This window comes from Hevea brasiliensis, chromosome 13, assembly GCF_030052815.1.
Source record: "Hevea brasiliensis isolate MT/VB/25A 57/8 chromosome 13, ASM3005281v1, whole genome shotgun sequence".
In the NCBI taxonomy this organism is placed as follows: domain Eukaryota; kingdom Viridiplantae; phylum Streptophyta; class Magnoliopsida; order Malpighiales; family Euphorbiaceae; genus Hevea; species Hevea brasiliensis.
In genome coordinates this window covers 87,916,311-87,930,449 of record NC_079505.1, presented here as the reverse complement: position 1 = coordinate 87,930,449, position 14,139 = coordinate 87,916,311, and the positions used below count along the sequence as shown (strand labels likewise).

Genomic DNA, 14,139 nt, shown 5'->3' with positions numbered 1-14,139 from the left:
CTCTGTTCCAGCTCGGGGGCGGGTCGGACCATCAAGGCACGTACCTTCTTCAGGGAGGGAGAATCTCCCTATGGATGAGCTGCCATCGATCTTACAAGAGTCCGATCTACAATCGTTTAGCCAGGAGTGCAATATTCGCCCTGATTCGTACGAACTTATCCGGTGCCACGGCGATCACTTCTTTGAAGAAAATGACCTGGTTATGGTATACGAGGAACAGTTAAAGGCCGGTCTTCGGTTCCCTCTGGACGACTTCTTCAAGGAGGTCCTAAAACTTCACCGGGTATGCATTGCTCAAATTCACCCTAACTCGTGGCGGATCTTAGTAGCTTTCCGAGGTCTATGCCGATCTAAGGGAGGTGTTCGCCGAACTGCACAGGCTAGCTCGTCGAAAGGACGATGATCACTGGTTCTTTCAGGCGAAGCCTCATTGCAGGCTCTTCACCGACCTGCCCTCCTCCCTTAAAAATTGGAAGAACCGCTTCTTCATTCTGAGGAGCAAAAATCCGACCTGCTTTGAGGACTTCCCTCGTAGCTGGTGGCACCAGGGGCCCTTGCTTCCGAAGCACGTTAACCTGAACCAGGAAGAAAGCTTAATAGTGATGGATCTGAAAAATCAGGCTGCCACTCAAAAGTATTCCTGTTTAGACGCAGTGACCGCCGAGCTGCACCATTGGACCCTACAGCTGCTCATCGGCCAAGATCGCGAACTTCCGCTCTCTGACCTCGGCACTGGTATTTTCTAAATCTCAGATCTCAGGACCTTAGCGATCTCACTGACCTCTCCTTTGTGCAGGTATGGCGGGTGATGAGGGTTCTAGGAAGCGGAAGAAGGAAAGAGAGATCTCCCGGAAAGTAAAGGAGATGAAGCGTTCGGAGATGCTTCGAACTCCCGGCCATGAACCAGGGGAGACGCAAGGAGGCCCGTCCCGACCTTCAGAGCCGCCGATCACCGGCCGTCCGATCTCCTCCTCAACAAGAAGAGCCGGCTCCACCCCCTCCAGTTGCTCCAAGCACAGAAAGGGGTCCTTCTCAATCTTCTGTGAGATCCTCTTCTCGTGGCGCTCAAACGTTGATGGAGTCCCTGAAGAATAACCGGACTGTTCGGGAGAACCCCGGTTTTGCCAAAGTCTTGGGGTCTTCCATCTGCCTTCGGGAGGATCGGGAAAGGCTATCCCCGGACAGCCTTGACGATATCTTGACTCGCGCCATGAGCCTGAACGTGGAGTGCCTGGTGAACCAGACCATAGTTCGGGAAAAGGCTCATCGCCTGGGCAAGGAGGTTGAGAAGAAGAATCAGGAAATGGCTTCCCTCCGATCCCAACTCGCATCCGCTCAGGATTACATATCTCAAGTTGAGGGGCGGGCGAAGTTCTATGAAGACAGAGTGGCCGAACAGAATCATGTTCTGGCTGAAAGGGATCGGGCTCTCAGGGAAGTCGAGGCGCTCCGGGCCAACGAAGCTTCTCAGGTCGCCCAACTTATCGAGGAGCTTAAGGCGAAAGACGAGGAAATGGTGACGGGGATAGCTGGTGCCTATGTGAATGCTCACAAGGACCTCTTGGCCGAACTCCAGAAGCGTTACCCGGAAGAGGACTTCTCTTGGATGGCCGACCTGGCTCCTGAAGGCGAGGAGGAAAGCGAAGAGGAGGCCGAGGGTGAGAGAGAAAATGAGCAAAATGTAGATCAGGCTGGGGGTGATCCCCCAGCCGAATGACTTGTACAAATTTTTGAAATGAAATGAAGTGGAATGCCCTTTTTGTTCGATGAATGGTTATGATCGGAAAATTTCTAAATTATTAAACACTTGATTGTCTGAGTATGTTGAAATAACTGAAGATGATTATTAACCTAAGTGTGAGAGATCGGAAAACACAAAGAGTATGAGATCGGTAGGGAAGAAATGCTGAACGGGACTTGATTAAAATTGGAAATTTGACTTGAACACTTAAGATCGAAATCCTCATTAAACCGGACCAAAACCTTAACTCTTAAACTTTTGAAAGGGAGATCGGCAATAAAACTGGTAAGAAAAGATCTAGTTCACTTTGTTTATACTACAACGGGTCGGAGAGATCGGTGAGCGATTTAATAGACCGGTAAGGCTCGATCGATGTGAGGACCTAGCATTGATTTAATTCTCTGTGAGGAGAGATCGGAAATGTGACTGTCTATCAAAGAGAGATCGGAAACGTGATTAGCTGTCAAAAGGGGACTTAGTACTGAGGTCAGTTCCAAAGTTTTATTAATTTTGGGGATCGGCCAAAATATGGTGTCGACACCAGCGAATGTCTCTCAAGCCGTGTCTACCCTTCATGTCCATATCCAATACCATACCACACGCACACCACGCACACACACTGCTCCAAATTACCACAAACAACATCCATGACACTTCAATAATTATGAATGCAATATAAAATATGCCTAGTGTTTAACTATATAGATACATATTTATAAGTGATGCGTAGGCATGCTTGAACATATAATAATATCGAAATTACAATTAAAATTAATATTTTACTGACATACTTAACCGAAGTCACTGTGGCGGCTGGGCGGAGGAGGAAGGCTGTCCCGGCTCACCTGACAATTTCATTACAATTATTTAATAAATTTGACTCAATACAAGTTTAGAAAAAACTAAAGACACCCCAAGTTGTGCTGAAAATCAGACAGAGTCTCCCTTATACCTATGACCTACCCAACCTGTAAAATAATTCAAATAACACTTCTAAACCCAACCCATATCTCATCATCATTATATGGCTCCTTCTGGGCCCTCCAAACAAAGCAATAATCACAACATCAGACAACTCAATTATAAGACTTTAAAACTAATATTTTTCAAAAGCTATCCAAACTAACTTTAAAAATTCTATAAATTTGCCCCGCGGTTCTTAACAATATTATAAGGCTATTGTAATAGAAATCGTAATTTTCTTATCATCCACGAATATTTTATAAATTTTATTCTAATCCAGTACAAGGCAAAAATTGAGTAATGTAGAGTTTGAGTTTACCTATGCCAAATCTGACAACTGGAACGCGTCCAGAACGTCTGAAAATGGTGGGGTAGCCTATAATCTTGATCCAATTCTAAAATGGTTCTAGTAGCTTATCTACTCGGGTCTAAAATTATAGATTCTGGCGATGATCGAATTTCCACAAAATGAAAGTACATACGCGAAATCTACAATACCAATGTTAGAATAAAATATATATATATATATATATATATATATATATATATATATATATATATATATATATATATAATAATTATTTAAAAATCAGTGATGTTATATTAATAACATGCAAAACAGCAGATCGCCAATGAAGCTCAGAAATTAGACCATTTCTTCTTCTTTTCTTTCATTTTCTCACCGACCAAACATTGTTACAACATGAAAAATTAATTAAATCATCACAGTCAGAGTTTTGAAGATTGAAAATATACAATAAAATAAGTAACAGTAAAAGTGCTTGTGAAATACTTGAGCTTTAAAATATCATTTGCCATGATTTTGGCAGTGAGCATTCAACTTCGCATTCTGTACTCATTACTATAGAAGAAAATAGTAACTTTCTGTTCTTAGTCCAAAAGTACTAAAATAGATATTTTAACTTCTCACAAAATCAATCCAACCATCCTTCAAATACTGTATATACTCGTGATGGCAATGGATACGCAACCCATAAAAATCACATTACTCAAATACTCGAATTTGTCATAAGTTTACTTAAATTTTATTTTAATCTATTAAATCCATTTCAAAATTAAATATTATTATTCAAATAATACCTAAATTTATTTAGTTTATATATTTTAAATAATTATTAATAATTTATATTTAAAATTTAATAATTTTATGCAATATTTAAATTCTGTTTATTTAAATAATAATATATAAATATTATAAAAATACGTATTTTTATATTTAACTAGTTATTTTTTTAAATATGTATTACACATTTTTTGTGCTCATTACATGTATTGCAATTATATTATTATGATAATATAATAATTTTTATTTTTCATGATATGTACATTATATGTACACTTATTATTTTTAAATTTGATTAATGAAAATGAAAGTATATCAATAAAACTAAGAAATTGTTTTGATAAAATTTATTATGAAAAATTTATTATTATAATATAATTTCATAATTATAAGTGTTTTATAAATATGTACATTTAACTTTTTATTATTTTTTTAGTTTATATATTTTCATGTTAAATTTTTTTCAATAATGAAATACATGGGTTTATCAAGATAAATTAGTTTTTAGCATTATACAATTTTTTATAAAATATGTATAATTAGCATGAAAAATCTAAACTTTTTTACAATTCAATTTAAGAGTTTATACATATAATAGTAAAATAAATTCAATTTGGTATAATTTTATATAATGTTGAATTTTTAGTTATTTTTTATTTTATTTTTTTAATTTTATTAAAATTTTCTGTGAACACTCATATTAATAAGTATCAATATTATTGATTTTTTTTATATATAATATTTTTACATAATTTTATATTTTCTTACGATATGGAAAAAAAATTTTAAAAATAAAATTGACAAATATATTAACAGTGATAACTTATTTATAAATAATAAATTAATAACTAAAATTTTCTTTTTATATAAAAAATAAAAAAAATCAATGCTCATATAATAAAAAAACATTGACCTTAGTATATTATTATTTTTAATTGAAAATATTATATTAAAAAATATATAGACAATTATTTGATACAATAAAACACTTTGTTAGACTAGCTTGCAATGAATTTTTAAATTATTTTTTTTATAATTATTTTTCTAAAAGTAAATTTCAAATTTTAAAAAAGAAAGTTACTGAATTTAAATAAATAAAAATTTTATTAAATGATGTAATGCTTATATTCATAATATTATTTTTAAATCAAAGTATCAATTTAAGTTTATATTTAAATATAAATTTATTTAATTAAAATAATAATTCTATAATCAAAGTATTATTCCTAATTAGTTTTAACATGTATTGAATATTTGCCATACTAGAATAAGATTATAGTATAAAAAAATTTAAAAAATCATTATATTTTGTTTTATATGCACACACATTAACATTTTTTAAACTTTTAATAATGTACTATTGAGAAAAAAAATCAATATTATAAAATTCAATCATTCTATTAATTTGTATTAATTTTATAATTAAATTAAAGTCTAACATATTATGTTAATTATTAATTTTTTAAATAATATATCTACCTATTTAATTTTTTTTCTCATATATAATTTATTTTATATGAAATATTTTTGAAATGAACTTATAAGAAATTAAATTAAAAGAAAGCTTAAAAATATTAATAAAAGAATTTATATGTTTGATTGGCAAAAATTAATTTATTTTCTTATTTTTTTATGTAAATTCAAATATAATTATATTAAAATATTTTTACATAAATAATTATAAGATATAAATAAAAATATATTAGGATTCATTAAAACAGAAAATTATATAAATAAAATATTTTTTATTTTTTAAATAATTTAAATTATGAACATATTTTTATAAAATTTTATTTTAAATTATATTATAATAAAAATTCAAAAATAAGTAGAATTTAAATATAAGTAACAATAAAAATTTTAAATTTATATAAATTCTAAAATTATATAGATAATTAAATTTTAAATCGTAAGAATTGAAAATTTATATAAATTATAATATTAAATTAAATAATAAAAAATATAATTATAAGTATTATAAATAATGAAGGACAATTTAAATAAAACTAATATTTCTTATTTCTTCACACATTTATACATTACATCGATATAGATTAATTATTTATATGCACGAAATTAAATAACATATACTAACACAAATTTGAAATTTGATTTCAATACGAAATGGATTTTTTTTTTGTTTTAAATTTAATTATATAATGCCCGAATTTTTTTCAATAAAATTGCATTGAATCAAATGCTCAAAATTATATACACCGACAACGGTTTAGTATTTGAGTATGATAATAAAACCTAAGAAATAAAAATAAAGAAATTAAGGGCTGTTTGGCATTACTATAAAAATTATTATAAAAAAATTATTTTTTTAAATATATTAATTAGAGAGTGTTAAAAAATAATTAAAAATTAAATTTATTTAGTTTTAGTCATAAGAATATTAAAATAATAAAACAACTCTTTTTAAATTACTTTTCTTAATAATATCTAAAATTATATTTTTATTCAAAAAAGTAGTTTCAGGCTCTGAAACTCAGTTGCCAAGCAGTATTTAAATCACTTAATGAATAAGTAGAAAGGGATGCTCTATATCGGCCCAATACATTTGTGTCATAAAGCCCAATGCAAAATAGATCAAGGGCTTAGCTGGATTATCAGGTATAGACGTTCCCTATATAGAGTCCACATCATTCCTCTAGGGTTTACGAGCTTCCTTGCATCTCTGCAGACTGCAGCTACTGCCAAATAGAAGGGTTTGCTTTGTCGCCTGTTAACAACCATGGTAACTCATCTGTTTCTCTTGACATATCCCTGTATATGCACAAGTGGACGTGTGGATGAAATTGACTAAACTATTTTTGATGCTATTTTCAGATTATTCCAGAGAAGAACAGGAGGGAGATCTCAAAGTATCTCTTTCAAGGTTCTGATATCTCCTCTACTCGCTCTTGTTCGTTATTTGTTTTGATTTACTGTTTGCCTTCCACTACAGGTCCTTTCGGTGACATAGAAAACTGTTATAGAAAAAAAAAAAAAAAACTTTAAAGTTTTATTCTTCGAGTTCGCTTGTTCTGTTTAAGGATTTAAATGCATTTAAGAGCTTTAATGGATCAACTGAATTCCAAGAAATTTTATATGATTTCAAATCCTATCCAAATTGATAGAAATTTTGAATGAACCATAATAATAGTATAGAGTTTTCAAAATCTTCGTAATGGTTCCTTTATTTATAATGAATTCTATGTATGAATATGCAAGGTGCCGATTGATAATTTATTTACAAATGAATTTCAAATTCATTTGCGTTCAAACATAATTTTAACCATAATTGAACTACTGGATGTTAGTAGATATAAAATGGTGGTTAAATTAGCTTTCAATTATCAGATAGTTTTCTTTGTCTGCTTTATTGGGAAATATAATCAGGAAAAGAGGGCCAGGTTCTCTCAATGCCTTTTTGCTTGTCTTCTAGTTAGTAGGACATGCAGCTAATCTGCTATGCATTTTAGATCAAGTTCAATAGAAGGGGCCTTGCGTGCTTGTTTTATTTCTTGGGTATTGAGTGGTTTGAAAAGCTGAAATTTTCATGTATTTTACCATTAACTAATGGGTTCTTAAGTTTCTGGTGAATCACAGAGGGAGTTTGCTATGCAAAGAAGGATTTCAACCTTGCAAAGCACCCAAATATCGATGTCCCAAATCTGCAGGTGATTAAGCTGATGCAGAGCTTCAAATCCAAGGAGTATGTCCGTGAGACATTTGCATGGATGCACTACTACTGGTACCTCACAAATGATGGGATTGAGTTTTTGAGAACTTATCTTAATCTTCCGTCAGAAATTGTTCCTGCCACCTTGAAGAAATCTGCGAGGCCCACTGGTCGGCCAATGGGTGGCCCACCTGGTGACCGGCCCCGGTAATTTAAATTTGACCATTTGCTTTTTAAGGTTATGCAATTATCCTTCCCTCTCTGGTGGTTTGGACAGTGATTAATAGGTGTTGTTATCTGAATCTCTAGAGGCCCACCACGCTTTGAAGGAGACCGTCCAAGATTTGGTGATCGTGATGGGTACCGAGGAGGTTCTCGAGGGGGTGATTTTGGTGGTGAAAAGGGAGGTGCTCCAGCAGATTTCCAGCCCTCATTTAGGGTAATTTCACTATAGCACTTTAAATTGTTGCTGGTTATACCTCTGTTTATGATAAAGTTTACCTTTGTTGATTGTCAATTGGGGTATGCTTTACACCATATCATCATTTTCTTTGTGCATTAACTTTAAGATAGAGTAGTAGCTGTCTGTTGAATTCAATCATCCTCTCTACATGCTGCGTAATTTTTGTATGCTTTTGTATATTTGAATGAAAATAAAGATCCATAAATGCTGACATAAAAAACTCTACCTTATCCATTGCAATGATATCTGCATTTTATTTTTGCTTTTCTCCGTGGTGTTGGAATGCTGAGTTTATGACTTAGAAGCATTACACATTTCTGAGGATTTAACCCAAAATCGTTCAGAGTGGAAAAAGCGAATCCATATAGCCGACCCCAAATTTTTGGGATAAAGGCTTAGTTGAGTTGAGTTGAGTTGAGTTGTTGGAATGCTGAGCTTACTTTATAATTTGCGCAATTCTTGATACAATCTATGCACAGAGGCACTGTAAAAACATGGGGTTGCATTTATTCTGGGTTTTCTAAGGACTGCTACTATTGACATGCAGTAGTAACAGCTTAAGCTTGCAATTTCTGGAATGCGTTTATGCATGTGATTATCAGTTGTGTCCTAGTTGAGCCATATATTGGTTTAGCTTATACCAATATTTGCTTTTTAGACATACCCATTATCACTTTTTAGTGCTTCGTAAGTTAGTCATACCACTATTCTTTTATATCGTTCTTTTGGTTTGGCCAAGAGCCTTCTTTCATTACCTTTTTGTTGCTTCCATTGCTATTAAATTTTTAATTCTTTGTACTTGTATCAGTACTTCTTTTACAATGTTCCTTTTGTAGTGATCTAGTCATTGCTGCATACTTGAATCTGATATTCCTGTATTTTGTATTACTAACAAACAGGGATCTGGTGGAAGGCCTGGCTTCGGTCGTGGAGGTGGAGGTGGAGGTTATGGTGCAGCTCAATCCAGTTCTTCTGGCTTCGCTTGAACGTCTTGCTGGTTTTTGGCTGTTAATGTTTTTACGAATGTATTAGTTGAAACCCAAGTATTTGTCTTGGTGCCTTTATCCAAACCCCCCTAGGATTTTGTTTGATTTAAATTACATTGAGCTTGATTTGGGATTTGAAATTTATAACGAAAACCTTGATTACGGTTTTGTCATGTGATTAAATGATTAGTGGAGCATGCTCTGCAACATTACTATGTCAATAGCCAGTTAATGATCAGCAAGGATCTGAAAGCTCACTAGGAAAATCAGCGTTACCTCAATGTAAGAGAGAACGTTGGTTCCTTTCCTGGCTCAACCAGTCCATACCCTAAAACACATTTTTATCTAGCTCCAGGGCTAGGGTTTTTCTCACCCCTCTGTTTTTTTTTTTGTTTAACTGCTCGCAATTGTCACCAAAGTTTCATACGCTGATCGAGAGGAATGAGCTTTTAATTACGCATGCTTATTAGGATTAATTCAATTTCTTACTGATTCTACATTATTACCAAGCGAACGACTACTTACACAAGAAATCGATTATCATGGTAAGGTCTTATTGATCTAAATTTCTAAGTAGTTCGCCATGAATCCAAGGAGCAAAATTTCAATGAGCGCGTCTATTGTCAACATGACTTCCCATGTCACTACCAGCTAACGACGGACTTATTTCCTTCAGAAATTCCAAAAAAAACCACTGGCTGCTCCTGCTGCTGGATTCCATCATACGGTCAACGTAACGACAAAGGAAAAAAATGCTGGGCGTCGTTCAAGTGAGAAGAACCAAACTATATTCGATCGAAAACAAAATTACAAAATATAGACTCTTTATCAGACACACAGACGAGACCTCAACACGCATTATAAGACACCAAAAGACTAGCGTTTAGTCGACTATTCCCATACGCAATTGACACGCACCCCTTCATCCACATGGACAAATCTTTAGTCGACTTCCTCCATCTTGCTCTCCTCAGCACCATCTTCCTCCAAAGCAGGCATATCAGCATCATCGCCGGCAGTCTCATCATCGTCAATGCTCAGACCCAGTTTCAACATCCTGTGAATCCTAGCAGAAAAGGTGTTTGGATCATCGAGGCTGAAGCCAGAGGTCAGGAGAGCAGTCTCAAACAATAGTAACACAAGATCCTTGACAGATTTGTCATTCTTGTCAGCTTCTGCCCTCTTCCTTAACTCCTCCACGATAACATTATCAGGATTGATCTCCATGGTCTTCTTGCTGGACATGTATGAGCTCATGCTGCTGTCTCTCAATGCCTGAGCCTTCATGATCCTTTCCATGTTAGCAGTCCAGCCATATTCTCCCGTCACCAAACAGCATGGGGAGTCCACAATCCTGTCAGAGACCACCACCTTCTCAACCTTGTCCCCCAAAATGTCCTTGATTGTCTTGCAGAGGTTCTCAAAGGACTTCTTCTTCTCCTCTTTTTTCTTCTTCTCTTCCTCGGTCTCATCATCAAGCTTCAATCCTTCCTTTGTAGCAGAAACCAGCTTCTTTCCATCATATTCCTTGAGCTGCCCGACAGCGTACTCATCAATGGCATCCACCATGAAAAGAACCTCATAGCCTTTCTTCTTGAGCCGCTCTAGGAATGGTGAATTCTCAACTGCCTTCTTGCTCTCACCAGTAATATAGTAGATATCCTTCTGGCCCTCCTTCATCCTGGTAACATAATCCTTCAAGCTTGTCATCTCGTCACCGCTCTTGGTTGAGTGGTATCGGAGAAGATCAGCCAATTTGGCTCTGTTCTGGCTGTCCTCATGAATACCCAATTTCAAATTCTTCGAGAAAGCTTCGTAGAACTTGTTGTAGTCTTCCTTATTCTCAGCAATCTCATTGAACATCTCAATGCATTTCTTCACAAGGTTCTTCCTAATAACCTTGAGAATTTTGTTCTGTTGAAGCATCTCACGAGAAATGTTAAGAGGCAGATCATCAGAATCAACAACACCTTTAACAAAGCCAAGGTACTCGGGGATTAGCTCCTCACAGTTGTCCATGATGAAGACCCTCCTAACATAAAGCTTGATATTGCTCATTTTCTTGCGGGTGTCAAAAAGATCAAACGGAGCCCTCTTTGGAACAAACAGGATAGCCTTGAATTCAAGCTGACCCTCGACAGAGAAATGCTTGACAGCAAGGTGGTCCTCCCAGTCGTTGGTCAAGCTCTTATAGAAAGATGCATATTCCTCCTTGGTGATCTCCTCCGGCTTGCGCAGCCAGATGGGTTTTTGCTTGTTGATGAGCTGCCACTCGTGAGAAACCTCCTTGATCTTCTTCTTCTTTGATTTGGTCTCCTTCTCCTCATCAACATCCTCAACATCCCCCTCCTCTTCCTTCTTGGGTTCATCGTCTTCATCATCACTGATCTCTTTCTCGGTTGTTTTCTCTGTCCATAGGTAGATAGGGTAACTAATGAACTCAGAGTGCTTCTTCACAAGGTCCTTAATCCTCCTCTCTTCCAAGTACTCGAGCTGCAAACAGAGAGGTAATACACCACATCAGTATCAAGCAGGCATTATCAACTAACCATATCTTCGATCAGAATCTATGTCATACCTGGTCCTCCTTAAGGAAAAGTGTAATTTTGGTACCCCTGCCAAGTTGGTCCCCGTTGACATCCCTTGTGACGGTGAAAGAACCACCAGCTTGTGATTCCCAGATGTACTGTTCATCGTCATTATGTTTTGTGGTCACAATGACCTTCTCCGCCACCAGATAAGCGGAGTAGAAACCAACACCAAATTGACCGATCATGCTCACATCCGCACCAGCCTGCAATGCCTCCATAAATTCCTTGGTGCCGGATCTTGCAATGGTACCCAAATTATTCACCAAATCTGTTCGGAGAAACAACCAAAACCGTGAATCCAGCGCACAACAACATCTATTCAATGGGATAATTACTTGCAGCTAATTCAACTAAATCGACTGTTAATTCTACATTTAAAGTTTTCCCACCAAAGTCGCCAGCCGCAAGACAACCAAAAAGAAAAATGCATATCCCAAGGGTGTCACAATAAGCAAAATGATCATCTCCTCTTAGCTTGTCAAACAACTTAAACAATTTTGTTTATAAATTTTCACTATCAGACGAAGGGGTAGATTTTAGCCAAAAACAACCAATCTTGGTACAAGCGACAAACATCGTCTCCTTTAATCTTTCCAAGGAACAAGAAATATATAGAATTCTTTTCTTCTCTTGCTTCCCCCCCCCCCCCCTAACTTTCACATGCTTCGTTTTTTGAATACAATCCTCCAGAGTAAAAAACGCAAATGTAAGAATCAGACGGACTAAATTAAATTGCAATAGAATTCATTACCTGCTTTGGTCATTCCGATACCACTGTCAATAATTGAGAGGGTCTTATTGGCCTTGTCAGGAACAAGCCTAATGAAAAGCTCTGGTTGGGCATCGAGCTTGCTCTTATCCGTCAAGCTCTCAAATCTTATTTTGTCCAATGCCTAAAAGCCACATAGCAACCACATACCATCAGCCTTGTGTTCGAATCGATGAGAATTTCATAGGAGACTAACGAAAGATAGCTAATGAAAGCATGAGAAAAGAGTAGACTACATACATCAGAGGCGTTGCTGATGATCTCACGAAGGAAAATCTCCTTGTTGCTGTAGAAAGTATTGATGATCAAGCTCAAAAGCTGGTTAATCTCAGCCTGGAAGGCGAAGGTCTCAGCATCAGCCATCTGCACGTCCGCCCTCCTCAACACTACTCCACACCAACACACAAGCCTCGACACAGGCGCAAGAGAATGCGAGAGCGCAAGAGAAAACACACGAAAGAGGAGATATTGCTTTGTTAGATGACCTAGGAAATTTTCAAGTTGATTACACACGCAATACTTGTAGGGTATATATACTGGAAAGTTGCAAGGGTTCTAGTCTCTTCTTCTCCGATGGGTCAGCGTGAGAGAGGGACAAGAGACGAGTTCTGGATTCTTCCATGAAACGAAGCACACGAGATAATTGTTGTTTTTGGGTTGAAACGGTGGCGCTTTTTGCCGCCTGTTTGATTTATTAGAATATTATTTAATATTTATTTGGTAATTTTCTGTTACGAAATCGGGAAGGTTCGCCTAGTTATGAAGTCTGGAATGTTCTTCCTTGTGGGTAACCGTTCTTGCTGACGAGGACGTCACACGCGCTACCACTGGTGAGTGCGTGTGTGTTCTGCAAAATAAATGGCTAAAGACCAATCGCCTGCTTTATGCCGCTTGGGAGCGCAAGAAAAAGTTATTTTAAAAATATATAATTTATTTTTTGATAATTTTTTTTTTCAAAAGATAATTTAGTCTAATTTTTTTCAATTAGCAACTTAATTTTTTTAATCAAATTGAATTAAAATTACGGTTAATAATTAATTAATGTCAAATATAACCTCAAAATATTAGTAATTAGTAAATATCAAACATAACCTTAAAATATTAAATACATGAGAAATATTAAATTTTATGATGATATATTTTTATTAATTTATTGTTTTATGTAAATGATCTTATATGAAATTATTGTTCAATTATATAATTTTTTGTGAAGCGGCTGGCAGGCCGTTAAATCAGCGGTATCTGAAAATTAGTTTGACGAGATGTGTAAATAGAGAAAAAGGTAAAGCAACCCATGTTTGAATCCATTATCTTTATTTCTTTCATTGAAATTTCTTTTATGAAGCCACATGTTGTGATTTTTAAGAGGTTTGCTATGCTAACTAAGACGTCTTACTTGATTCGGCCAATGCAGAATATAATTTTCTTGGCTGAAGAGAAATCTATATATATATCTCAATGCATCTGCAACGTATTATTCTTAGCCGAGCTTATAACTTTCTCTTAATTTAATTAATTTTTTTCTATTTTTTAATTATCAAAAAATTTATCATACTAATTATTTGATTTATATTTTTAATTTTTTTAATTATTATTGTTATTGATATTACTATTTTATTTTTTTTATTTAAAATATATTTTCTTTAAAAATTAATTTTTAAAAAGTAAGGTCTTTACAATTAAATATATTATTAAAATATTTTTTTTATAAATTTTAGTTCATTTATGAAAAAAAATATTATATGTTAATTTACACTTCACTTTTTTATTTTATTTTTAATTAATAAAACATCTTTCTTTTTATAAAAAATAAATTATTGTAATTTATTTCTTATTGATTAAATAATAAATATGAATTTTTTAGGGAATTTTACA

The 14,139-nt window shown here is 34.7% G+C and overlaps 2 protein-coding genes across 2 annotated transcripts; one reads left to right on the top strand and one right to left on the bottom strand.

Annotated features, from left to right (window-relative positions):
• The first annotated feature begins 6,370 nt into the window (after positions 1-6,370).
• LOC110637436 (40S ribosomal protein S10-1) lies at positions 6,371-9,066 on the top strand. The gene is made up of 5 exons (XM_021787536.2): positions 6,371-6,528; positions 6,621-6,669; positions 7,383-7,662; positions 7,765-7,894; positions 8,818-9,066. The coding sequence occupies exons 1-5, from the start codon at positions 6,526-6,528 to the stop codon at positions 8,902-8,904; spliced, it is 549 nt and encodes a 182-aa protein (XP_021643228.2). The 5' UTR covers positions 6,371-6,525; the 3' UTR covers positions 8,905-9,066.
• Positions 9,067-9,675: 609 nt separating this feature from the next.
• Positions 9,676-12,937, bottom strand: LOC110637428 (heat shock protein 83). Its single transcript, XM_021787518.2, has 4 exons — positions 12,505-12,937; positions 12,247-12,388; positions 11,483-11,763; positions 9,676-11,397 (listed from the first exon to the last, which is right to left on the bottom strand). Exons 1-4 carry the CDS (start codon positions 12,625-12,627, stop codon positions 9,847-9,849), a joined length of 2,097 nt encoding a protein of 698 aa, XP_021643210.2. The 5' UTR covers positions 12,628-12,937; the 3' UTR covers positions 9,676-9,846.
• Between the last annotated feature and the right edge of the window lie 1,202 nt (positions 12,938-14,139).

What these genes read in the sequence shown, in the direction of transcription:
- LOC110637428 (XM_021787518.2), bottom strand. Translation starts at nt 12,627, where the DNA reads ATGGCTGATGCTGAGACCTTCGCCTTCCAGGCTGAGATTAACCAGCTT. An exon ending in TATCGGAATGACCAAAGCAG is followed by an intron (nt 11,764 to 12,246) that starts GTAATGAATTCT and finishes TTCTCCGAACAG; the next exon opens with ATTTGGTGAATAATTTGGGT. An exon ending in TTTTCCTTAAGGAGGACCAG is followed by an intron (nt 11,398 to 11,482) that starts GTATGACATAGA and finishes CTCTGTTTGCAG; the next exon opens with CTCGAGTACTTGGAAGAGAG.
- LOC110637436 (XM_021787536.2), top strand. An exon ending in CCACCTGGTGACCGGCCCCG is followed by an intron (nt 7,663 to 7,764) that starts GTAATTTAAATT and finishes CTGAATCTCTAG; the next exon opens with AGGCCCACCACGCTTTGAAG. An exon ending in ATTTCCAGCCCTCATTTAGG is followed by an intron (nt 7,895 to 8,817) that starts GTAATTTCACTA and finishes ACTAACAAACAG; the next exon opens with GGATCTGGTGGAAGGCCTGG.